Source organism: Zygosaccharomyces rouxii (assembly GCF_000026365.1).
Source record: "Zygosaccharomyces rouxii strain CBS732 chromosome B complete sequence".
In the NCBI taxonomy this organism is placed as follows: domain Eukaryota; kingdom Fungi; phylum Ascomycota; class Saccharomycetes; order Saccharomycetales; family Saccharomycetaceae; genus Zygosaccharomyces; species Zygosaccharomyces rouxii.
The window spans coordinates 891728-913437 of NC_012991.1; the positions used below are offsets into that span (position 1 = coordinate 891728).

Below are 21710 nucleotides of genomic sequence, written 5' to 3' on the forward strand. Positions count from 1 at the left end.
ATTTCACATCAAATTTTTAAATACTATCATTAGAAAAAGGTAGCATTACCGGGCAGCTGCAAATTTACTTGGCCCTGAATATTATGAGTGGAAGAAGCCTCAGAACCGCTGGGGCTCGGATTATTGGCATTAGTTAGAAACCGTTCCAATTGGACTTGTCCACGTCTAACCTTCGAAATACTTAAATTTTTCCTCGTCTTGTGAATCTTGGACAAAAGAGTATTATAGTTGAACTTCATCTCGTTAATCGTAGATTCAGAGAAAGCCAGTTCTCTTGATTCTGTATGCTTTAGGACATTTCCTAACGCCTGAGCAATGTTGATATTTGACTGCAGGTTTTGGAGGGAAGTTGTATCGATTGTGAAATCGTTTAGGGGTGAGGTCGCTGGAGGTCTATCTGGTACAACTGGATCGTTGAGTATGTGATTTAACGTTGGATCTTCGAATGGAGGGATTGCTGTAGCAGAGGAGACTTGACTTTGGGAAGTAGCACTGGGTACTGACGTATTGGTAGTATCAGTAGCTTCCGTAGTGGTAGCAGTAGCGTAAGCTGGTCCTATATTTTGAGATGCCATATTAGTGGTAGCTTGATTCGTACTAGGAATGCTGGTCCCGCTAGGTTGATCTTGAATTGAAGCTGAAAACACATCGTTGAAATATTCTGATGGAACCATTGAAGTGTCAATCCCTACATTTCTCAAATCTAATTCCCCATTTTCACTCATAAACAAATTGGGCTTGTCTATCAAAGTGCTAACATTGTACATTTTCCCCTGTTGGCTATCTTTAGATGTAAAATCCTCACCCAAAAACTTATCAATGTTAACTTCATAACCTGTGTCCATTTCGCCGTTGTCATTTGTACTACCTATCAGTGAAGTTTCACCGGCGTTAATAGCATATTCTATGGCCTTCTCGGCCGTTTGAACGTCATTTCTCGTGTAAGTTTTATCAGCATCTTCTTCATCCGATTCTGAATTATCTGCAATGTCACCAACATTAATTCCAACGTTACCATCTGTAATTATATCAAGATTGTAAGAATATGGGAGAGCGTTATTATTATTACGATTAAGTTTATCGTCTTGTGAATCTGGCTCAATTGGATCGACTATTGCACTTTCCACCAATTCTTCTGTGCTCAGAAAATTTGTATTTTTATTCTCTAAATTTAAATCCAATAACATGTCATGATCCCATTTTTTCGAGCAATAAAATTTATTACAAAGCTCATTAAGTCTTGCTTCTAAAACTTCATTTTTCTTAAAAGCCATACTAACGCTTTCATCAGTTTGGATCATTTCTGCTGGTAGAATACCTGCACTTTTCCAGTTACCTCTAATAGTCTCCAAAGGAATTGATTTCCAGGCTTCTCTAACGAATTTGAATGCATTTGACATGGTCAATTGACTTTGCTCAAAACTTATCAGTACCTTACGATGATACTTCTTCTCCAACTGCTTTTGTAAACTGATCAAAGCTTGGTACTGTTGGATTCTATACCTTGTCTTGAATTCATCTAAAACCCCCCAGTTAAAGGGTAAGAATCTTGAGTTCGCAGAGGTATAAACCAATTCGATGTTTTTCAAATGTAAATTGATAATTCTGTGAGAACAAGAGTCATCTAATACAATCCATATTTTCCGATTATCAGCTACCAGTCTTTTATCCCAACGAGCCAGCCAGTCGTGGAAAAGATTGCTTGTCAACCATGATTTTCTATTACTGTGATACGAAATTCCAAATCTTCTTGCCATTTTCCCACCTAATAGCGATTGTGACACGGGATCCTGCGGTTCCTCTGGAAAATAGTTCCTAAAGCTTCTATAGCTGTTATATTTACCAACAACTAGGGGCTTCAGCTTCTCCGATCCATCTAGATTACAGCATAGCATTACAGTGGCCACTTCAATCTTTCTCTGCATTTGACTTGCCTCGTACTGCGCATAGTCTAGCGGTAAATTATAAGCCAAAAAAGTTTCATCCAGAGTGAAAATATCTCTAGGTGGGACCTGACTAAAGTATTCTTTCAGTTCGTTCCTCTCTTCAAAAGTCCATACCTTGGGCGGTTTCGGTGTCTGTTCCTCCATACTCGAGATATTAACACTCATCTTGGCCAAAAAATTCGTGATCCACTTGTATGAAAAGCAGCCATTGCCCTCTCTATGTTCTGCAGGTATTCGATACCAAACGGATTGTGCAGTATCCTGTAGGATGGGTGACGTTACAGGTATACCATTCCATATGCTCTGTGATACCCATTCCTGTAAAATTCTTCTTACCAGTAGATTATTGGGTTTCCTAATTCTATTCGCACATTTTTCACTGTCCTTACAGTTCATATAGACATCCTTCTTGGCTAATAATCGTGAAATAGTTCCCTGTGATGGTATTTTGGGCAGTTGAAATGCCTCATATGCCCATCTGGCTAAATCCAATTGTGTCCATTTGGGATGTCTCTCTGCCATAAGACAGATATTATACCTATGTTCAATAGAAAGCATATCTCATAAAAAATTTCCCCATAACTTTCCTGCCTTGAGCTTCCTTCCTTCTCCTTCTTTTCTTCTATTGGAATGGTTTTTGGGTAAGGTTTAGTCTTTTTAGCTAAGGAGGACATTGATTTTTTTTTTCATGTCTTTTGTCATAAGAACAACTGATTTCTCTTGTGAAGAATGTAACAACAAAAATAAAGTAGGTTGGCTCTGATCTGCTATTAAGGTTCTTTACAACGTCTTATACTTATCTTTATGTTACTCTACGGAGTCTGTTTGGGTTATCTCGATGAGACGAATCCCAATGGCTTACTTAACTGCCCTTGTAAGTGGTGTAACCGTAGTTACTCAACAGTAGGGGGATGTGATAGTGCCTCGAGCCGTTATCTATATGAAACAAGATATCAACAAAAGGGTGAAAATTTGTTTGTCCCTGAGACTTGAAATAGAGACCAGTCTGGAACCTTATCTTGTAGTAACCAGGTTTGAGTTCCCTCCACTGCAACTCTTGATCGGCCTCTTGGATACCGTTCGTGGCTAGTAACTTCCTCTGGGACATGTCAGGGTTAAACACCCATAGTGGGATTCTACCGTCATCGTTGGTGCGTGCTCTTGCTAAAATCTGGGCTTCTTGGGTCTCAATCAATTGATCTTGATCGTCGTTGCCTTCACCAATGTAAACCTTGTAAATAGAGCACACGACGTTAGCAGCGGGCTTGCCTGTAGTGGTGTCGAGTATGTGACAGGTTATAGGATTCGGAGCCATTGATGCTGGTTTACCAATATGTTTTCTTTGATCATGGTTACACAATTGTTGTCATTATCACAGAGAAGTGCTTCTCTTTATATATCTGAATGTACTTGAAACCTGCAACGACTTATCGTAACCATCATTATCATCGGTGAAAAGCGAAGTGGTGATCAAAGGTAACGTACGGATGGTTGGTCGCCACGATGTGATTCATCAAGAAGGTGACTTAGTTTACTATTCACCGTTTGTTTTTGATAAGAACCCATACCATGGAGTCACAGTACCAATACTAGTGGTTGACTTGTTAGAGCTGGTGGAAGACTCCAAGAACCTTTGCCGAAGACACTATGGGAATCAGTTCCGTGGGCTATTTTATAAAAATCATCCATTGAACAAGATATCTGTGGTGGGGGTGGTGGTTGGTTGTCGGTACAAGTGTATTGGAGATGATGACTACATATTCATGCAGCTCGATGATTGCAGTGGTTCAGCAAGATTCTTGCAGTGCAAATGTCTTGAGCCCTTAGCAATGGAGAATGGTCTTTCCTGGGGGTCAATATGTGGTCAGAAGTTAAGAATTAGCGGTGCTTTTAACCTATGGTACCGTGAAATGGTGGTCGAGTGGATTGACTTCATTCCTGATATCATCGCTGAAATTGAACATTGGCAAAGTGCAATTGAGTTTAGGCGTAAACTGTCCATACCGTGGGTTGAACCAGTTTCATCAGAACCACCGACTTCCAATTACATTCAGCAGATGCACACTGCAAATGTAATGGACTCTCTGGTAATTACAAGCACCTACGAACAATTGTCACCACCGTCTCCATTACCTTCACCTTCGCCAGTGGATTCCCCACCACCTTCTCCTCTGCCGCAGGTTATTTGTAACATTACAGAATTGAAGATAGAATTTCTCAGAGGGTTGCTCAAACACGAAGGTAAAAGAGCATACACCACTGAATTGTACAGTGGTCTTTCGACACTGCTGAATCAACTAGCTACTTTAAGATTCCAGAATCAGAGGGTAAATCTACCGGTCAAACCGTGGCAACAGTTGAAATCTGAATCCCTTTACGATCAATTGCATAAATTACAGAAATCAGGTCTGCTCCGATGTCATTCCAATGACAATCTGGTTGATCTGAAACCGTTGAAAGATCTGCACGAGTACAGTATGCATAGAGTTTTGACTTTGATCAAGTTACAGTGCAACACGGGACGTATCGATTACAACCATATTCGCGATAAATTAAAACATTGCGAGTTTACCAAGAAAGCTATTGTCGATATCTTTAAAGAATCCCTAAGAAGAATTTGTCTATTGTATCCACAGTTGTTGGTGGGTTGGTGGATAGGTGCTGATGGCGGTGAATTTTCAGTGATTCATTTCAAATATGAGCCACACGAGAGGTGAAGGGGACCGTCGAGTATGGTGAACATGATCAATGAACCGTTGAAGTTCCTGGGAGCTTCAATATCAGGGAAGTTTGTTATAAGGGCTTTCCAAGTCATCGGTATACCGATCACGATTAACGTCGTTGAAAAATTTTGGGTAAGAAGCGCATCTCATCTTATCTCATCTCATCTCATCTCATCGCTACAATCATACTGATAGAAAGTTTCGAAAGCAGCTAATCATGGGGTTGTTCAAAGTTGATGGCTGGGACCTAAAGACTGAAAATGTGGCTTACTACGATGCCAAATCTGCCAAGGGCCAAGAGAAGAAGAAAGAGCAGAAGGAAAAACGTAAAGAGCAGAAGAAACAGCAAAATGAATTGAAAAATTTGAAGCATCAGCCTGAACCTGCTCAAGAAGATGTTCCACAGAAGAAGAGAAAGACTAAAGATTCTTCCAGTAGCTCTACTAGCAGTGTACCTGCTCCGAAAATTGAGAGAAAGTTGACTCCGTTGCAACAAAAAATGATGGCTAAACTAACTGGATCCAGATTTAGGTGGATCAATGAACAATTGTACACTATAAGTTCAGAGGATGCGCTAAAAATGATCAAAGAGCAACCTCAGCTATTTGACGAATACCATGATGGGTTCAAATCACAAGTGGAATCATGGCCTGAAAATCCTGTAGATGTATTTGTAGAAGAGATACGTCAAAGATCGAAAAGACCTGTCAATGCTCCAGGTGGACTACCAGGTTTAAAAAATAAGCAGATTGTCATTGCCGATATGGGGTGTGGAGAAGCCCAATTGGCTCTTGATATTAACAAATATTTTGCTCAAATTAATAAGAGGTCTAAGCCAAATCACCGAAAATCCCATGTGGTTCACAGTTTTGATCTAAAGAAGGCCAATGACCTAATTACCGTGGCAGATATAAAAAACGTACCGTTACCGGATAATTCATGTACGATTGTCGTTTTCTGTCTAGCTCTAATGGGGACTAACTTTCTAGATTTTATTAAAGAAGCCTATAGGCTCTTAGCACCAAGAGGTGAATTGTGGATTGCAGAGATTAAATCGAGATTTGCAGATGGGAAAGGTGAAGAATTCGTTGAAGCATTAAAACTGTTAGGATTTTTCCACAAGAAAACCGATAATGAAAATAAAATGTTTACCAGGTTTGAATTCTTTAAACCTCCACAGGAAATTATCGAGGAAAGAAGGGCTAAATTAGAAAGAAAGCATAAATTTATAGAGACAGAAAATGAAAGGGAAGCTTTAGAGGATAAGAGACTAAAGGAATCTGAAGGTAAATGGTTATTAAAACCTTGTATCTATAAGAGAAGGTAATAATGTTTATATATTTGCATACATGTATATTTATATGATTTTTTTTACTATCATGAGGAAGGACGGAAGAAATTTTGGATTGTCGCTAATCTGTATATGTTATCCAGCCCTGGGATTGATGGCATCTGGAACCAACTGCCACTACTATTTTCATCATGATCTGGATCCCATTTTTCGCAACAATGAAATCCATAAGTGTTCCATCCGGTTAAAACTACGCCTACTAGCACTAGTAGTAAGTAGAAAAGTTTAAACCTTATGATGCATAAAAATGCAAATACACACCATACTAATGGTGTAACATACATGGACCACCAGAATAATTTGGAATCAATAGGATTTATTGGAGGGCCGGGTGCATATTGTTTATAAGACTCAAAGATAAACGCTCTAATTCCTTCTGATGACGGATCGTACCACCAACGCAATTGAACCAATCTACGTCCACTGATGTTTTTAGTCAAATAAAAATCTTGTGCCAGTAGTAATACAACGACAATGAATTGGGGTGTGAACCCTAGAAATAGCGAACCGAGTACATAGAATAATATGGGAGCCACTTTACCACTTAAATGTGCCGCAAGTAATAGTGGATGCGATGATTTTAAAATTGTATTGTAGAAATTTTTAATGTGATCTAAAATTGCCATTGATGAAGTACCCCCTTGTCTATCTCACAATCGTATATTACTAGAATTGGTGATGGTAAAGCTAAGATTTTTGTCAACTCGCGCTTGAAATAATGTTGTTTAGTGAGTTGAAAGTTGCCATACAGTTAGAATGCTTTTCGGTAGAACCAGTTGCAAATGAGATTTGAAAGCTAGAGAACCATTGGATACATTGTCAGCCTGTTTGTAGTAATGGCTCCTTGCGGGAGATGGAATTGAACTAATTTATATCAATAAGGATTTAAAAAGTAAAAAAGAATTCCGATACGGGGAGTCGAACCCCGGTCTCCACGGTGAAAGCGTGATGTGATAGCCGTTACACTACATCGGAGTAGTAATTCTTGAAAATAGAAGGTTATAGATTGGGACCACACTTACTGTGTAGATTGCGTTCATATAAATTATTGGCGGGTTACTAATTAAATGTGAAGAACTATTGACAAAATATCCCATTATCTTATGTGATAAGTGAACTATATCCTTTATGAAATCTAGGATGGTTTTTTTAAAAAAAAACTATTATGTTCGCTTCTGAAAGCTTTTGGACGTAGCAATTTCTTCTTTTGATTCGATTTATTCGTGCTTGTTATTATTATTATGATTATTATCATTATAAGTATGATTGTGATTATGATTATGATTATGATTATGATTATGATTATTGTTGTTGTTGTTGAAGGTATTAAACAAAAAAATGTGTAAATTTGGCACTATCGATATGAACCGCCATTTCGTCTCGTTTATATTCATTTAATTCCCTTTTAATGGAGTTCACAAATCCACTATTTTCTAACTGCATCATCCGGCGACGTTCTTTAATGAAAAGTTTATCACTTCTAAAATATTCGACGGGCGACCAGGTATCCTTGACGTATACATCTTGTGCAAACCTTAGACTTTTTTCACGAGCACCTCCGTTGGTAGTCAAAGGTGGCGCACTATCAAAATGTACATTGTCCCAATTTTTTTGCAATCTTTTAATTATCCTGGTGTTACTGTCATCATGACCGTAAAACGACTGAACTAAACTTTTATTTGGCAAATTTGGTCTTCTGGGTGATCTTCGTGGTGGTAAAGTGGTATGTGGTAAATCGGTACTCGGTGGAATTTCTTGATTTTTTAAAGCCTTATTTTGTTCAATTGCATTTGACGGTCCTTCGATATAGTTACCTAATTTCGAAAATTCTTGGATTAATTCATAGTCGACATTAGATTCGTCATCATCAGTTTGTCGTGTGACTAAAGAGTTCGAATTCGAACTGAAAGATTCACCTTCCTTTTCATCTGTAGGAGATTTTTTAGGTGACGCAAGCGTCTGAAGTTTTAATTGCAGGTCCCGCTGCCTATTCCATGTCGAAGGATGGTTTGAATCTGCCTTCAGTAGAAGACTATCAAATACTAAATCTGTATCCATAAGAACGTCTTCCTCCGCTTCCAATGATGGTGTTAAAGATGATTGACGACATTTATCAGTGGTATCGTTAAAACTCGTTTCGGTATCGTTACGACTATTGCGAGTGTCTTGCTTTTGTTTTTGCTGTTGTCTTGGATTTGAACGTGTCTTTTGTACGCTTGAACTTTTTATACTTGGTAGTGGACTGCCTTCATCCGTAACACTAACGTTACGGTGTCTTGCCTTATGCAATGGTGCGATAACCGGTGAACCCGAACTACTCGAACTTGGCGTTTGGTTACGTTTACGTTTTCTTAACGCATTAGGGGTCGAATTGTGGAGAATTCTACGAAAGAATTTACCAACTTTTGATTTTCTAGAAACTTTATCGTCATTGCTTGCCAAGGGTGACAGTTGCTGCACTGTTTGTCTAGTAACATGCTCCTTGACACTTGGTTCCCGTACTTCCCGCTTCTTTAACGGTTCTGGCACTGGTTCCGGCTTCGGTTCTGGTGCTTGCACTGGAACTTCATCCTGGTAGATGCTGAGTTCATCATCCAATTGGTCATCTGCAATTTGTTCTGGTTCCAATCCAACTTGAAGTGAAAGTCTCGGTTCCAATTGAGGTGATTCCTGTTCTTCCTCAATTAAAGAGCCTCTTGCAGACTGAAAATCTTCATCGTTTGAGCTACCTAAACTCTTTGGAGGGGAATCGCCTGGTTCAACTGTTGGCAAAAATGGTTTAAACGATGGTGCCACTTCTCTATCAGGTGTGCTGACAGTTGTTGGTCTACTTTGAACACTACCAGAGCTAGTACGAACACCATTACGAATACTTCGACTACTACCATTACTACTCAAAGTAGTTTCGGTTGAATTCGAATTCGCAAACGGATATATACCAGGGTGTGATCCCAATAGGTTATTTTTCCACGGCGTATTTGTACGTTGAGGTGACAGTGATGTTAACGACTGTGATCTCGGCATACCGTCCATAGTAAAATTACGACCAGCCCTAAACCCGTTTAAAGTTTGAGCCCTCGACGGTGGTGGTAGTTGGATTGGTGCTTGCTGATGCACAGCTGGCGTTGCCAGCTGTATGGCACTCGAAGATTTCGTCATACGCTTATTCCTAGGTGTGAAATTTTCACCATTAGGGAATTGAAATGAGCTCTTCATCTGCTTCCTCTGCAATTGGTATGGCGTCAACGGTCTTGGAGGAGGGGGTTGATGCCTCCTTGCAGTTCTTGTTGTGGTCGTCGATCTAATAGAAGCTGCTGATGAAGACGAGGTCGCCTCTGTGGGGGAAGAAGCCGGAATTGACCATACATCGAACGACGAGAAACTGTTCTTCAATCCACTACCAGCCTTCCGTCTCCTACTATTGACATTATGTGGTATTGAAGCGTCAAACAGATCTGACGTTGAGCTCGACCTCGGTATGCTTCCATGCATGTACATTCCTGTAGCCATATCAATGAAATACTCAATTCACTTGGCAGTGTACCAAAGGCACGACTGAATGGATAAATGATGAAGTGGACAAAGTGGAAGAAGTGAAAAGGTAAAAATGCGAAAGCAGTTCACTTTAACGACAATGTTGAAAAGAAGTAGAAAAAAAAGTTTTAGGTAGAAGATTGTTTATTGCCAAGCTAGAACTTTCCTCCTCTTTACTGACAACTCAACGTAGTTGTTATTATTATTATTATTATTATTATTATTATTATTATTATTATTATTATTAACTAATATTACTGTATTATTACTATTACTGAATCTCTACAGGGCTGTAATCTCTTACCCCAGCACATTCCTAAAAATACCATATCGTTGTCAATGGTATAAACATACTCATAAGGGGAAGGATGCGTATCCATTCCGTAGCACCAGCTGCGTTGAAACATCTACGACTATGTGCAACACAATCGTTAGGTGGTTTTCACCTAATTAGGATCAGAGTTTCACCGCGTCGCGAGTATAAACTCAACATGGAAATTTAGCAAACCTTCAGAGTACGGAACTACTCTGATTTCTTGCCAGCTAATCATTCCGCAATGGTAACGTGGTTTCACCTACCGGTAAGGCATGCTTTCGGAGGAATCCATGGACCCATTACTTTGAGCCTGTCTCAGACGCACTCACTTGAGATGGATAAATCGTCCATGAGTAGCTCATTGATTTTTTTGTCATCTGATGTGAACGCCGATGTGAAAAGAAAAAGTCTTCGAGGCTGTTTGCCCCAAACCATTTAGCAGTACCAAATCTAGGAAATAGTTAGTTCTTCTAACTATAGCGCACTCACTCGTTCATTGAGGAATCTTGGTCTTGATCATCACCTTCAGCTTCGAATTTTTCTCCACATACATTTTCTCTTAAGAAATCGAATTTTTCATCTGTCAAGATGGTTTCCTTCATTACTTCACCGCTAATTCTCTTACAGCCTAATCTTCTTGCCGTGTCGCTACTACGCTTGACCAGGAGTGCGATGAAAAATTCTAGGGATCTGCCAGCGATTACAGGCGTTGCTTGTGAAACTTTGCCGATATCCTCGTCAGTTTGCATTATTTTCTTTACTTTGGCTGGCGGGAAGTGAGTTTTAATCTTATCAAACACGTCTTGTAATTCCATAACGGCCTTCTCATCAGGTACTTTGGTCGTTGTAGTAGTAGTAGTAGTCATCTCAGCTTCGGTGGCAGGTGCGACTGCATCCGCTAATTGGTTTTGGTCTTCCATGACGTTTTCATCCATTATTATTCGCTTCTCTCGGTTTCGTGACTGGTAGTTGTTAGAGTTCTTTATGTTCAAGATTTTTCAAACTGACGTACTTATATATATATGTACATATGTGGGTACAGAAAAGGCTGAGAAGGAAGGAAAAGATGGAGATTCGATTCAACTAATGCATCTTATGCTAAAACACTTAAATTTACATTTACACTTATACCGTACACGTATTTATGTCTGTAGTTCAATTTGATTCCGACCCCATCTACACGATTAGGTATCTAATTGGAATGTGGATTAGTTTGATGGCATAACCAATCACACCGACTGAAACAAAGCCAATACCAACAGCTCTCACAATTTTGACGTATTCCTTCGTGTCAGGCTTTTTACACTTGTTAAGGAATTGTGATCCTTCTTTGACGAACTCTAGTGGAGCTTCTGCCAATTTGTCAATTTGGTTGTTTTCAGATTTCTCAACAGGTTTGGCCATGTTTGTAAAGGTAGCGATAACGAGATCTGACAGCAGAGGTGATTGATTCGCTTGTTGTTTGTAGTGCTATAACTTCTTGTACGTGTTCAATTATTTCATCTTTGAATCGGTAAGTTGCATTAACTGCGCGAAGGACGGGTAACCCGAAATGATCCACACCTATTCGCAATAATACAATCGCTTCAGCGGCTAACAAAAATGCGATTCCCTTGCTAAAATTACATAATTTCTATCCTAAAATCCATGCCACTCTTCAGCTTCTTCCTCATCGTCGTCTTCTTCTTCTCCGTCTTTGTCTGCTTTCTTGGGCAATCCAACGTCAATCCCCCATTGGCCCCATCTCTCATCTCTCAGAAAATCTCTCTTAATCTTGTTTCTTAGCACCTTACTGTTATCTACATTGGACAACAATTCTTTGAAAATTGCTAAAAATGATTTCAAAGGCGTTTCACTGAGCAATTCAACAAACTGTGATTGTTGTTCACCTTCAAAAAGCCTTTGCCATTCATCTAAAAGAATATCCATAATGTGTATTGGGATACCATTGGACACTTTGGGTGATCCGCTTAATGGTATGCGTTTCATCACTTTTTCCAAATAAGTGTCGACTAATTTGGAGGACCAATCTCTTGATTGTAAGTATTTTAGTTGGTTGTACAGAACTCTTCTCATAAGTAATAAGTACTTATCCAAACGGTACCTGTCAATTTGAAGCCACTCCATTACCATGATTTTCCAAAATGCGCGGCTGAACTTGATGAATGCTTGATCGTTTAATGTCAGCTCATCGTCATCCTTATTCTTGTTCTTGTCTTGCAGGTAGAGCATATGCAATTCCGCCAGCTCGTTAGCTAGTCTCTGTTGTGGTCTTGGACGATCGCTGAACCACATGGCAAAATAAAGACCTTTCCACAACTTGTTGTACTGCATCTGCTTCGACTGCTTTGCCGGCTTGGATGTTAAGTACTTTTGAAGTTTCTCTAAAGCATTATCCCTGATGGGCTTGCTATTGGAACCCAACTGCTTCACAAATGCTGAGGTATCCATTTCCAATGGTAATTATTTCCTCTTAGACTGTTTCTTACTATTCTTCACAAGCTCATCTCAGGCTCATCTAATCTCATCTTCAAATTTTTCAAATTTTTTTTATTCCATCTCATCGCATAGTGAAAGGAAAAAAAAAAAAAAAAAAAAAAAATAAAATCCGTTGACTGTGATGGATACCGTTCAGCCGTACAGGTCCTCCAGATCTTTCCTGCTTCTAGCAGTTCCCTTTGTCCTTTGAGCCTGTCCCTCATCCTTGGCTCGATCCCTCTTAATGGGTTCTCCGTCTTGCCTTTTCAGCATTTCATATTGGGTGGGATTCGCCACTAAAACATGTTTGGCCTTTGCATCGTTCTCTTCATCGTCTCTAACTCCCATACGCCTTGCATGGGTTCTGCTGAATTTGTTTAAATTTTGTAGTTCTTGCGCTTCACCAGTGAGATGCCTGTGAAACATATGGGAATCGTTATCGATAAATCCCAATTCTTCACTTTTGTAAACTCTTGATTTGGGATCGTATCTTAATTCTGAAGAATTTAGATCATTTAAATAAGCGGCTTTATCCTCTCTAAGTCTTACTGAAGCTTTCAATTGTGTATTTTGAGAATCATCTTGCTTTAGTGCCCCGACATGGTCTTTATAGAGACCTAACTTCATTAATTCAATCTCTTCATCCGTATCCCAATCTTGGTCTTGCAATTCATTAGATTTGCGATGTGAAGGGGTTTTCCAGTTCTTTAGTACTTCGTCGTATTCCTTACCGGTATATCCAAACCACCTATCTTGTTTAGCATCCCAATCCACCGCCTGAAAAGCTTTGCGTTTAACTACAAGGTCCTTATCATCAGTTTTCAGGATTTTCTTGGGCCTTTCTAAGCAGTCCCTTTTCAGATGATCACTCGATCCACAGTTCAAGCACCTCGGTCTGACATCATCCTTGTTTATTCGTACAGTTTCAAATTCATCTTGGATGCCAGGACCCAACTTAGGCTCTGAATTGTTGTCAATGTCTAGTGTACCTTTCTTAACTTGTCTGTGATGAACCAGATAATCATCTTCTTTACCAGCGGCTTCTTTATAGTACCACGGCTGGTTTTTAATGTATCGTGGTATGTGAATATTTTCCTTTGGTTTCTCACTCATTGTTGCTAGACAGAATTTCTACTGTATCACAGTGGTCCTATCAACTGATCAGTACGATGAATCGTCAGTATCCTTTATATATCTTAACTGTACTTTGTAAAGTGCATTGAGATGAGTTGAGTTGTTCGACGGAAAAACAAAAAAATAAATTCTTCCCCGCCAGGACTCGAACCTGGAATCTTCCGGTTCGTAGCCGGACGCCGTGACCATTGGGCCACGAGGAACAAGAATTGTTGAATAGTCTTCTTTAAGTTTTGCTTTTGCTGGATTCATTTTGTAAAGAATAAACATTGGTTATTTCATCTTCTGAATTATATACATGTTTTGAATCAAATAGGTGTTTACAAGGCAGTTAACATACAGTAGTTCTAAAAAAAATTTCCCGAGGCTTGCATCTATACTCTGCCACTCTTATTTTTAAATGTTGTTTATTGAAAACAATACGTTAAAATCTCTTTAGGACCATGGAACAAACTTCAGCACCTCCAATAAATTTATTAAATAATTACACGTATAAATTATAAAATAGAAACAAAAAAAACAAACAATAACTATTAAAAACTCTGGGTATTATTAATGCTTCAACTTCAATCTCTTGCCTTCTTACGCTTCTTCTTCTCCATTTCATGCTTTTTCAACCATGCTTCTTCACGCTTATCCTCCAATCTAGCCATTTTTCTTGCCCTTTCTTCTTCTTCAATGATCTCCATCTCATTTGCTTCCATGTCATCCTCTTCATCATCATCAAATGCATAATCAGAACGCCTTTTACCTCTATTGAAAAGGGCCCATATTTCGTCACGATCATAACCAGGATCTTTCTCCATGGCAACTCTATCTTCCTCTTCATCATCTTCTATGAAATCATCCATATCACTTTCATAGTCATCCTGTTGTGTTTCCTGCACTCTAGAGGCATTCTTCTTTGCTTCAAGTCTTCTACGAATGAGCTCATTGGGTTTGGCAAAATCTTTCTTGGGTAATGACAATTTAGCAGGTCTAGGTTCCTTAACGGTCGGTGTTGGCTGATTCTTCACAACTGGTTTTACCGGTTCTTGAGACCCTGCTCTTCTTCGTCTATCAGGATTTTTAAAACCTGGCTTGTTAATATGAGGCCTAGGTCGCGGTTGGGTTTCAGACGGAGCTCTAACGGGAGTTGTACTACCACTCTTGCTACTGCTACTACCATTGGAATGAGCATTATTCTCAGCTTGCTTCATTAATTCGTCAAAACTCATCTTTTTAACAGGCTCAGGTTTCTTTTTTTGAGCCACCGAAATATGTGTCGGTCTATTCGATCCAGTACTACTACCGCTACTAGATTTCTTTTTAAACCTCGTCACAGTCTTATTGTCGTCATCAGAGTCCTTCTTTGTACCTTTTCCTGACGCCGATGTCCTTCTACTAGCTGTAGCCTTTTTAGAAAGCTCACCTTTTTTCAAAAGTTCCTGTTGACGCTTTTCCTTAAGTCTCCTAACAGCAGGATCCTCTTCTCTAGTATAACTCTTGGGCAAGAGAGATGGTGCCTGATAGGTTTCTGGTTGTGAGCTTGGAGTATTTGCTTTAGGAGGAGCTACTGGAATAGACTTTCTAAGATTGGATATCTTAGATAGAAAACTCATCTTGATAATGCGGAAAAACCCGCTATAAAAAGCTTGACTCTTAAATCACTTCAATGTAGTGTAGCCTATCGTAAGTCTTTACAAACAAATGTACTTGCTGTTCAAGGACTTTCGAGAGAAGTTTAATTCGAGCGATCAAAGTCATTCCGAACGATACATGTAACTAGTAATGGAAGTAATGAACCTTCAGAAATGATCCAAAGGACCACTGGAAAACCCACTGAGACCCTCTATCACATTCTGCAGGTACAAATTTAACCATGTTTGTAAATTCCCATTATTTACTCCTGTTCTGACATATTCAATTCATCCATAAATTCGTCGTAACTATCATGATCGTCTTGGCCATCTTGTAAATCTACGCTGTGCGTGGGCTCAGCCTGTTCCTGTTCCTCTTCAAATTCATCCTCATGATTATCCTCCAGTTCAGGCTCAGGTTGTGGTACAGGGGCGGCCTCATTCCCCGCAACGATAAAACCACCTGCCATCATTTCATCATCATCATCCTCACCATGATCACTAGCATCTAGTGCACCATTTCCGTTGACACCCTTGGATACTTCCTCTACTTTACCATAAGTAGTATTCAATTCACTCTTGATACGTAATTTGACAAGTAATAAGTTCCATCTGGTCAGATTCTCCAATTCTCTTCTCTCGAAATTTTCTTGTTCAACGGTATTTTCTAATCCTTCAATAGCACAAAGGACTGCATCCTTAAACCATCGTGCTACTACAATACCTCCAATGACAGGTTTAGTAGATCTACCTTTCTCAAATTTAAATGATGTCACAGCACGAGCATGTTCGATATGTAGAAGTCGCGCGGCTTTAACTGCCAAGTCGCTCTTGATCAAAACACAGTTATATGGGATCATAGACGGTACAAATACTTCGATATTTCCAAATGCATTCTTTACAATCTTGCCATCAGGTTCAGAGGCCAAAGGTGGCACGTAAAGCTCTGTATCTTCCCGTGAATACAGGTTTTCCTCTTCATCTTCCTCCTTAGCCGACCTAGAACGTTTAGGAACTTTTTTCATACTTCTACAGCCCACTTTTAGGATTCGTCCTTCCATGTACCACTGTCTTGCAGATTTGAGATCAAGAATATTCTTTCTCTCATAAACTTTCCAAAGATCCTTTTTGTTATGGACGTTTAAATAGCCACACTCTTTACAACCAGGTTTCACAATTTGGTTGATTCTTAAATCCTTTTCCAATATATATTTCGGATGGTTCTTTAAATCCTGGATATTATCGGGCATCCCCTCACTATCATCTCTTTGTTGGAAATATTCATCTTCATAGTCGTCCATACGAGTCCGCTTACGTTCATGCAATCTCTTTAGTACCTTTGCATACCATTCATCACCGTAAGAATCTTTAGTGATTCTTTTACGAATACATTTGCAATTGAACCAATAAGAATACCGTCTAGTTACATCACGGACACCTTTTTTCCTATCAAATCCAATGACATATCTAAGCAGATTTCTTTGATAACTACCTGTTCCTCGAGGTTCCAATTTAGATTGAGTCTTAATCTGTTCTATAGTCTTTAAATTTATGGCATCAATGGTAATCCATTTTTTACTGAATTTATCCCAAACCTCACACCAAAAAATTGGATATTTGAAAAGGGTAGAAGGTGATACATGCCGACTTCTAGTATCTGTAACCTTTAAATCACAAAAATCAGGAGGTTGTAAGGACATAATAAGCCTTGCATTGACATTGCAAGATCTCAATAGCGCTACAAAACCTTGTGCAGCCATGTCTCTGTCACCTACGCCCTTTAACACCTGTTTAACAAATTCCTTCTCTGTGAGTCTTGATCTCTTGTTATAGGGTACCCTAATTTCATCCCATAATTTCATGTAACAACCTGTACCCTCATAGCTTTTCGTGATCTTCCAATGTTTGTTCCAAATCTCCATACACATTTTTAACCCATCCAATAATTTTCTAGTGCTTCTTAGCGGTAATTCCTCATCTTTTTCCGGATGTAAATTTTGCAATATTTTGTCAGGTACCAACTTACACAGTTTTTTCTGCAACTTAATATTATTGATCCAATCGTTTCTCACATATCCATGAACCATCAGTCCTATTAGACAGGTCATGTGGAAATACCGACGCCAATGTCTTTCGTCATTGGAGACTACGTTTCTAGCCTTCTTGGTAACCTTAGCATCTGTCTTTCTAGTCTCTAAGGATACTGAAATATCACCAAGGGGTTCTGGCGACCCTGTGGGTTCAGTAACGTCTTCAAACTCATCGCTCTGATAATCGTTGTCATCGTTATCATCATTATCATAATTACCGTCATCACCCTCGTCATAGTGTTCATCATTACTACTCTTCACAACATTACGGTTCTTCTCATTTGGCTCTCCAAACAGTTCGTCTGTCGATTCAATTTCGATTGTCTCTGGTTCTGGTGATGATGATTCAACTTTGATCACTTCTGGTGGTTCCTTTGGCGGTTGCCTACCTCTCTTCCGCTTCAAAGGTCTCTGAGGTTCATCCTTTTTCTCTCTAAGCACATCTCTTATCAGCTTAAAATATTCTGGTGACAGCTTTTCCCCCATACTTTGTTCATCTTTTATATGGAAGACTTGTAAATGAGACTTGCATTTTTCAACTTTGGGCTTCGTTCCGTATCTATAAGCTTTAACCGTACATACTCGCACATTATCAATATCTATACATATATATCATGTATACGTGGATGGGAATACAAGAACCTTGAGCAGCAATGCTCGAGAAAATATCCTTAAAATTCTCTGTGCTTCATCATCTATTGACTCACTTCGTGTTCTTTAATTGCTCCACTTGGTTTAGCAGTTCATCCAGATACTCATCTCTAATTATAATATTTTCATGAGTTAGCTGCATAGCCCTTAGGGAACCATGTAAATGTTTCAAATAATCGTAATTAGCACCACTAGGCCCCACTGAGGTTGCAATAACCTTTGAAGTTTGTTCTATGGGTTCAGGCCCAATAAAAGAGTCGTTTGTTACTTGACCGATGTAAACCTGCGTAATGAGAATCTTACGACGTACCACCGGATGCACCGGTAGTTGTTGCACTGCAGCGTGCAGTTCATCATCTGGGGAAGTCTCTAAATGTACTTCAACTTCGTGTAAGGTGTATCCACCTTGTTCCCTAACGTCTAAATAATCTCTAACCTCATCTGCTCTGTCAGGCGGTATGTAATAAACGACACCAGTCGTCATTAGTGTATCGTTGTATAGTTTCAAATCATGGGAAAACTTCGGATTTGATTCAATATCTTCCTTACAGATCAAAGTCACAACTCTACCTGGATTTTCCTCAGTTCCTCTGTGATCAGTAGATGATTGCCAAAACCTACGCATGTAACCAAATATGATCGCAGGAATTCTTAATGTATAATGAGGAGGAGGTTTATAAATGAGAGAACCATATCCGAGAACCCAAAGTCCTTCTGATTTCGTCATATTGATTAGATGTCTAACGCTTCAGTAAAGTTAAGCGCAACTGAAGACGAGATGAGATGACTTAGGCGAAATCGAAGTAAATTTATGTTATAGAAATATCAGTACTAATAACAACAGTATACAATAATAATAAATAAATATGCTACATTTATCCAACTGATAAAAAGAAGGAAGAAAAAAAAATCAAACACCGGTGTTGTCCAAGAAGAAGTAATTTCCTGAGAGTTTTTGTTCCTTATCCATTTGAGAGTCCAATTTGTTAATTCTTGGTCTGAAAGAGTTTGGATCTCTTCTGAAAGACACGTTCAAATTCTTCAAGAATCTGTTACAACCGGTGACCAATGATTCAGGAGAACCTGAATGAGCAGCCTTTGATGGTATACCATCGAAAACAATGACTCTATCTGCCAAATATGTAGCCATGATAAAATCGTGCTCGACAATGAATGCAGTCTTTTTGTTGTGCATGATAAATCTTCTAATAACCTTAGAACAAATGATACGTTGTTCAGAATCCAAATAAGCAGAAGGTTCATCGATCAAATAGATGTCAGCTGGAATACCGAGGGCAAGAACGATAGCAACTCTTTGTAATTCACCACCAGAAAGATGTTGAACTTCTTGATCAATGATATCATCAATCTTTAGAGGCTTAACCACATCGGTTTGAAATTGAGGTGATAAGAATTGACCTCTAATCTTTTTGAAGAACAACTGTCTAACGGTACCTGGGAATTTAGGAGCAATCTTTTGTGGTTTCATAGAAACGTTAGATCTGGCAACCTTGTCACCATTATCAGCGGGGATAGCACCTGCTAATAATTTGATTAAGGTAGTTTTACCAGTACCATTTTCACCCATCATAACTAAAATTTCAGAATCACTAAATTCACCAGAATCAACACTTAGTTTGAAATCACCTTGTGTCTTTGACATTGAAGGGTATGAAAGCTCACGTGTAGCTTCATCTTTAATTTCATCACCAGTATCAGCCAATCTGAACTGTAATTGTTCACTTCTGAATCTCATATTTTCAGCAGGAATATGACCATCCAAAAAGATGTTGATACCTTCTCTAACTGATGCTGGTAATGTAACCACACCGTAAACACTTGGAACACCGTAAAGGATACAAACAAAATCGGACAAGTAATCCAAAACTGAAAGATCGTGCTCAACAGTAATGACGTATTTTGTTGGATCCAATAAAGATCTGATAGATTGTGCGGCGTTTAAACGTTGTTTAACATCCAAATAGGATGAAGGTTCATCAAACATGTAAACATCTGCATTTTGGACACATGAAATTGCAATGGCAAATCTTTGCAATTCACCACCAGAAAGATTACCGATATCACGTTTTAAAACGTGCATTAGATCTAGCTGTGACAAATAGTATTTGACTTCTTCTTGAGGCTTCTCCATTCTCAATTTTAACAGTTCACCAACTTTTTGCACAGGTCCTTTAATGGCTCTTGGAATGTTATCCACATATTGAGGTTTGATGATTGCCTTGATATCGTCTTCAAGAACTTTGGTGAAATAATTCTGTAATTCAGAACCACGGAAGTGTCTAATAATTTCCTGCCATTCAGGTGGATCGTCATATCTACCCAAATTAGGCTTCTGTTTCCCTGCTAAAATTTTCAATGCAGTAGATTTACCAATACCGTTAGTACCAACAAGACCAAGGACTTGACCTGGTCTTGGGGTTGGCAAACGATGCAATTTGAAACTGTTCGCAGAATAACGGTGTGTAACATGTTGTTCTAAATTCGTCGGTAAATTGATAATGTTAATTGCACCGAATGGACATTTCTTAACACAAATACCACAACCAATACACAACACTTCAGATATAAATGCAATCTTGGATGCTGGGGTAACTTCAATACAAAGTTTACCAGTCTTCACCACTGGACAAGAGCGTCTACACTCTTGACGACACTTCTTAGGTTTACACCTGTCAGGATTGACAATGGCAATACGGGTATTCTTTTCACTCATTATCCTGTCTTCAATCTATCAATAACAAAAACAGCAACAATAACGATGAAAACACCAGAATAGATACTTCTCGCACTAGAAACGACTTATTATGCAATATAGTATATTACTGCTGCTTGATATTTTTTTTTTTTCAGCTTCATCGCGATGAGCTCTGAACAAAAAAAAAAATTTTTCAATACGGAAGGGTAACCCCTATCCTTGAAAGTATATAACAAGCTGGAATTTGGGGTGATATTTCTTACCTTTTCCCTACCACACTGTAAACAATAAATATGGCTCGCATGACCAAACAAAGTTAGAAATGGGCGGTTATTGCATTTTTTTGGGAGTGGAACTAGTGCATGTGCAGGGAATGATGGAGACTGATGTCTCCTTAGTCACTCCTTCCAATGGTTACAAGTGATTGGAATGATATTGGTTTTATTTGTCTCCGTTTGTTCCGATTTCATTCTTTGATTTTGGCGTTCCCTTTGTTGGTTTTGAAACTTCAGCGGTTCCTCTGCTTTTGTGGGGACTGAGTAGAAACCACAACCTTTTATAGAGGTTTGTGTTTTATTGTTTGACAGCCTGAACTTTACTGTCGTTGAGTCTTGCACTATGTTATCGATGCCCGGTATAAGTGTATACCGTCGTTGATAAGCCGTAGAATGGACAGCTATCAATTGGTTTTGGGATTGTCGAGCATTAGCATCGCTATTAGTGCTACATGGAAGCATCCGTTACCCTCCTCTTGTTTTTTTCTTTTAATTCACCTTTTTCGTTGTAGTCGGTCTGTAGGCTTGGGAGAAGGATTAAACTAATCTTGTATCGTTAGATTGTAAGAAGACAAGGAAAGAAGCTGCTGCTGCTGCTACTAATACTAAAGGACTTCAACGACATTGGATTCTGTTGAATCGTTCATCAGTTGAAATACCTTATACTAAGCACTTTTTTTTTTTTTTTTTCTTAAATTTACATACACAAGCAAAAAGGTTGTTAAGAGACACGAATTTACGCTGCTTTATTATCAAACTGACAAGAGATACGGTAGTCTTCAGAACAAGATTAGATTCCCTGGGTTTGATTCAAATCTATTAAACTGTTAGAAATTAGTAAATTCACTTGAAATTTCCTCAATTTTTTTTCTAATTT

At 38.9% G+C, this 21710-nt stretch overlaps 14 protein-coding genes and 2 non-coding genes across 16 annotated transcripts; 2 read left to right on the top strand and 14 right to left on the bottom strand.

Moving 5' to 3' along the window:
- Nucleotides 1–29: 29 nt before the first annotated feature.
- PDC2 (Pdc2p) lies at nucleotides 30–2504 on the bottom strand (the record flags this gene model as incomplete). The annotated part of the gene is made up of 1 exon (XM_002495389.1): nucleotides 30–2504. The coding sequence occupies one exon, from the start codon at nucleotides 2502–2504 to the stop codon at nucleotides 30–32; it is 2475 nt and encodes an 824-aa protein (XP_002495434.1).
- A 304-nt stretch (nucleotides 2505–2808) lies between these two features.
- Nucleotides 2809–3261, bottom strand: ZYRO0B11308g (hydroxyisourate hydrolase; the record flags this gene model as incomplete). The annotated part of the gene is made up of 1 exon (XM_002495390.1): nucleotides 2809–3261. The coding sequence occupies one exon, from the start codon at nucleotides 3259–3261 to the stop codon at nucleotides 2809–2811; it is 453 nt and encodes a 150-aa protein (XP_002495435.1).
- A 172-nt stretch (nucleotides 3262–3433) lies between these two features.
- Nucleotides 3434–4663, top strand: STN1 (Stn1p; the record flags this gene model as incomplete). Its single annotated transcript, XM_002495391.1, has 1 exon — nucleotides 3434–4663. One exon carries the CDS (start codon nucleotides 3434–3436, stop codon nucleotides 4661–4663), a length of 1230 nt encoding a protein of 409 aa, XP_002495436.1.
- A 223-nt stretch (nucleotides 4664–4886) lies between these two features.
- On the top strand, nucleotides 4887–5996 carry RRP8 (25S rRNA (adenine645-N1)-methyltransferase; the record flags this gene model as incomplete). The annotated part of the gene is made up of 1 exon (XM_002495392.1): nucleotides 4887–5996. One exon carries the CDS (start codon nucleotides 4887–4889, stop codon nucleotides 5994–5996), a length of 1110 nt encoding a protein of 369 aa, XP_002495437.1.
- A 50-nt stretch (nucleotides 5997–6046) lies between these two features.
- Nucleotides 6047–6646, bottom strand: TVP23 (Tvp23p; the record flags this gene model as incomplete). The annotated part of the gene is made up of 1 exon (XM_002495393.1): nucleotides 6047–6646. The coding sequence occupies one exon, from the start codon at nucleotides 6644–6646 to the stop codon at nucleotides 6047–6049; it is 600 nt and encodes a 199-aa protein (XP_002495438.1).
- Nucleotides 6647–6923: 277 nt separating this feature from the next.
- ZYRO0B11396r lies at nucleotides 6924–6995 on the bottom strand. Its single transcript has one exon. It is a non-coding gene; the product is annotated as a tRNA-Glu (tRNA).
- Nucleotides 6996–7346: 351 nt separating this feature from the next.
- On the bottom strand, nucleotides 7347–9530 carry AFR1 (Afr1p; the record flags this gene model as incomplete). Its single annotated transcript, XM_002495394.1, has 1 exon — nucleotides 7347–9530. One exon carries the CDS (start codon nucleotides 9528–9530, stop codon nucleotides 7347–7349), a length of 2184 nt encoding a protein of 727 aa, XP_002495439.1.
- Nucleotides 9531–10355: 825 nt separating this feature from the next.
- BUR6 (negative cofactor 2 transcription regulator complex subunit BUR6) lies at nucleotides 10356–10805 on the bottom strand (the record flags this gene model as incomplete). Its single annotated transcript, XM_002495395.1, has 1 exon — nucleotides 10356–10805. The coding sequence occupies one exon, from the start codon at nucleotides 10803–10805 to the stop codon at nucleotides 10356–10358; it is 450 nt and encodes a 149-aa protein (XP_002495440.1).
- Nucleotides 10806–11046: 241 nt separating this feature from the next.
- On the bottom strand, nucleotides 11047–11274 carry SSS1 (translocon subunit SSS1; the record flags this gene model as incomplete). The annotated part of the gene is made up of 1 exon (XM_002495396.1): nucleotides 11047–11274. One exon carries the CDS (start codon nucleotides 11272–11274, stop codon nucleotides 11047–11049), a length of 228 nt encoding a protein of 75 aa, XP_002495441.1.
- Nucleotides 11275–11508: 234 nt separating this feature from the next.
- On the bottom strand, nucleotides 11509–12321 carry RRP1 (Rrp1p; the record flags this gene model as incomplete). Its single annotated transcript, XM_002495397.1, has 1 exon — nucleotides 11509–12321. The coding sequence occupies one exon, from the start codon at nucleotides 12319–12321 to the stop codon at nucleotides 11509–11511; it is 813 nt and encodes a 270-aa protein (XP_002495442.1).
- Nucleotides 12322–12501: 180 nt separating this feature from the next.
- SLU7 (mRNA splicing protein SLU7) lies at nucleotides 12502–13461 on the bottom strand (the record flags this gene model as incomplete). The annotated part of the gene is made up of 1 exon (XM_002495398.1): nucleotides 12502–13461. One exon carries the CDS (start codon nucleotides 13459–13461, stop codon nucleotides 12502–12504), a length of 960 nt encoding a protein of 319 aa, XP_002495443.1.
- A 151-nt stretch (nucleotides 13462–13612) lies between these two features.
- Nucleotides 13613–13685, bottom strand: ZYRO0B11528r. The gene has a single exon. It is a non-coding gene; the product is annotated as a tRNA-Arg (tRNA).
- A 363-nt stretch (nucleotides 13686–14048) lies between these two features.
- SPT2 (Spt2p) lies at nucleotides 14049–15083 on the bottom strand (the record flags this gene model as incomplete). Its single annotated transcript, XM_002495399.1, has 1 exon — nucleotides 14049–15083. The coding sequence occupies one exon, from the start codon at nucleotides 15081–15083 to the stop codon at nucleotides 14049–14051; it is 1035 nt and encodes a 344-aa protein (XP_002495444.1).
- Nucleotides 15084–15364: 281 nt separating this feature from the next.
- RAD4 (Rad4p) lies at nucleotides 15365–17677 on the bottom strand (the record flags this gene model as incomplete). The annotated part of the gene is made up of 1 exon (XM_002495400.1): nucleotides 15365–17677. The coding sequence occupies one exon, from the start codon at nucleotides 17675–17677 to the stop codon at nucleotides 15365–15367; it is 2313 nt and encodes a 770-aa protein (XP_002495445.1).
- Nucleotides 17678–17894: 217 nt separating this feature from the next.
- Nucleotides 17895–18569, bottom strand: GCG1 (gamma-glutamylcyclotransferase; the record flags this gene model as incomplete). Its single annotated transcript, XM_002495401.1, has 1 exon — nucleotides 17895–18569. The coding sequence occupies one exon, from the start codon at nucleotides 18567–18569 to the stop codon at nucleotides 17895–17897; it is 675 nt and encodes a 224-aa protein (XP_002495446.1).
- A 183-nt stretch (nucleotides 18570–18752) lies between these two features.
- Nucleotides 18753–20576, bottom strand: RLI1 (Fe-S cluster-binding ribosome biosynthesis protein; the record flags this gene model as incomplete). Its single annotated transcript, XM_002495402.1, has 1 exon — nucleotides 18753–20576. One exon carries the CDS (start codon nucleotides 20574–20576, stop codon nucleotides 18753–18755), a length of 1824 nt encoding a protein of 607 aa, XP_002495447.1.
- Nucleotides 20577–21710: the final 1134 nt, after the last annotated feature.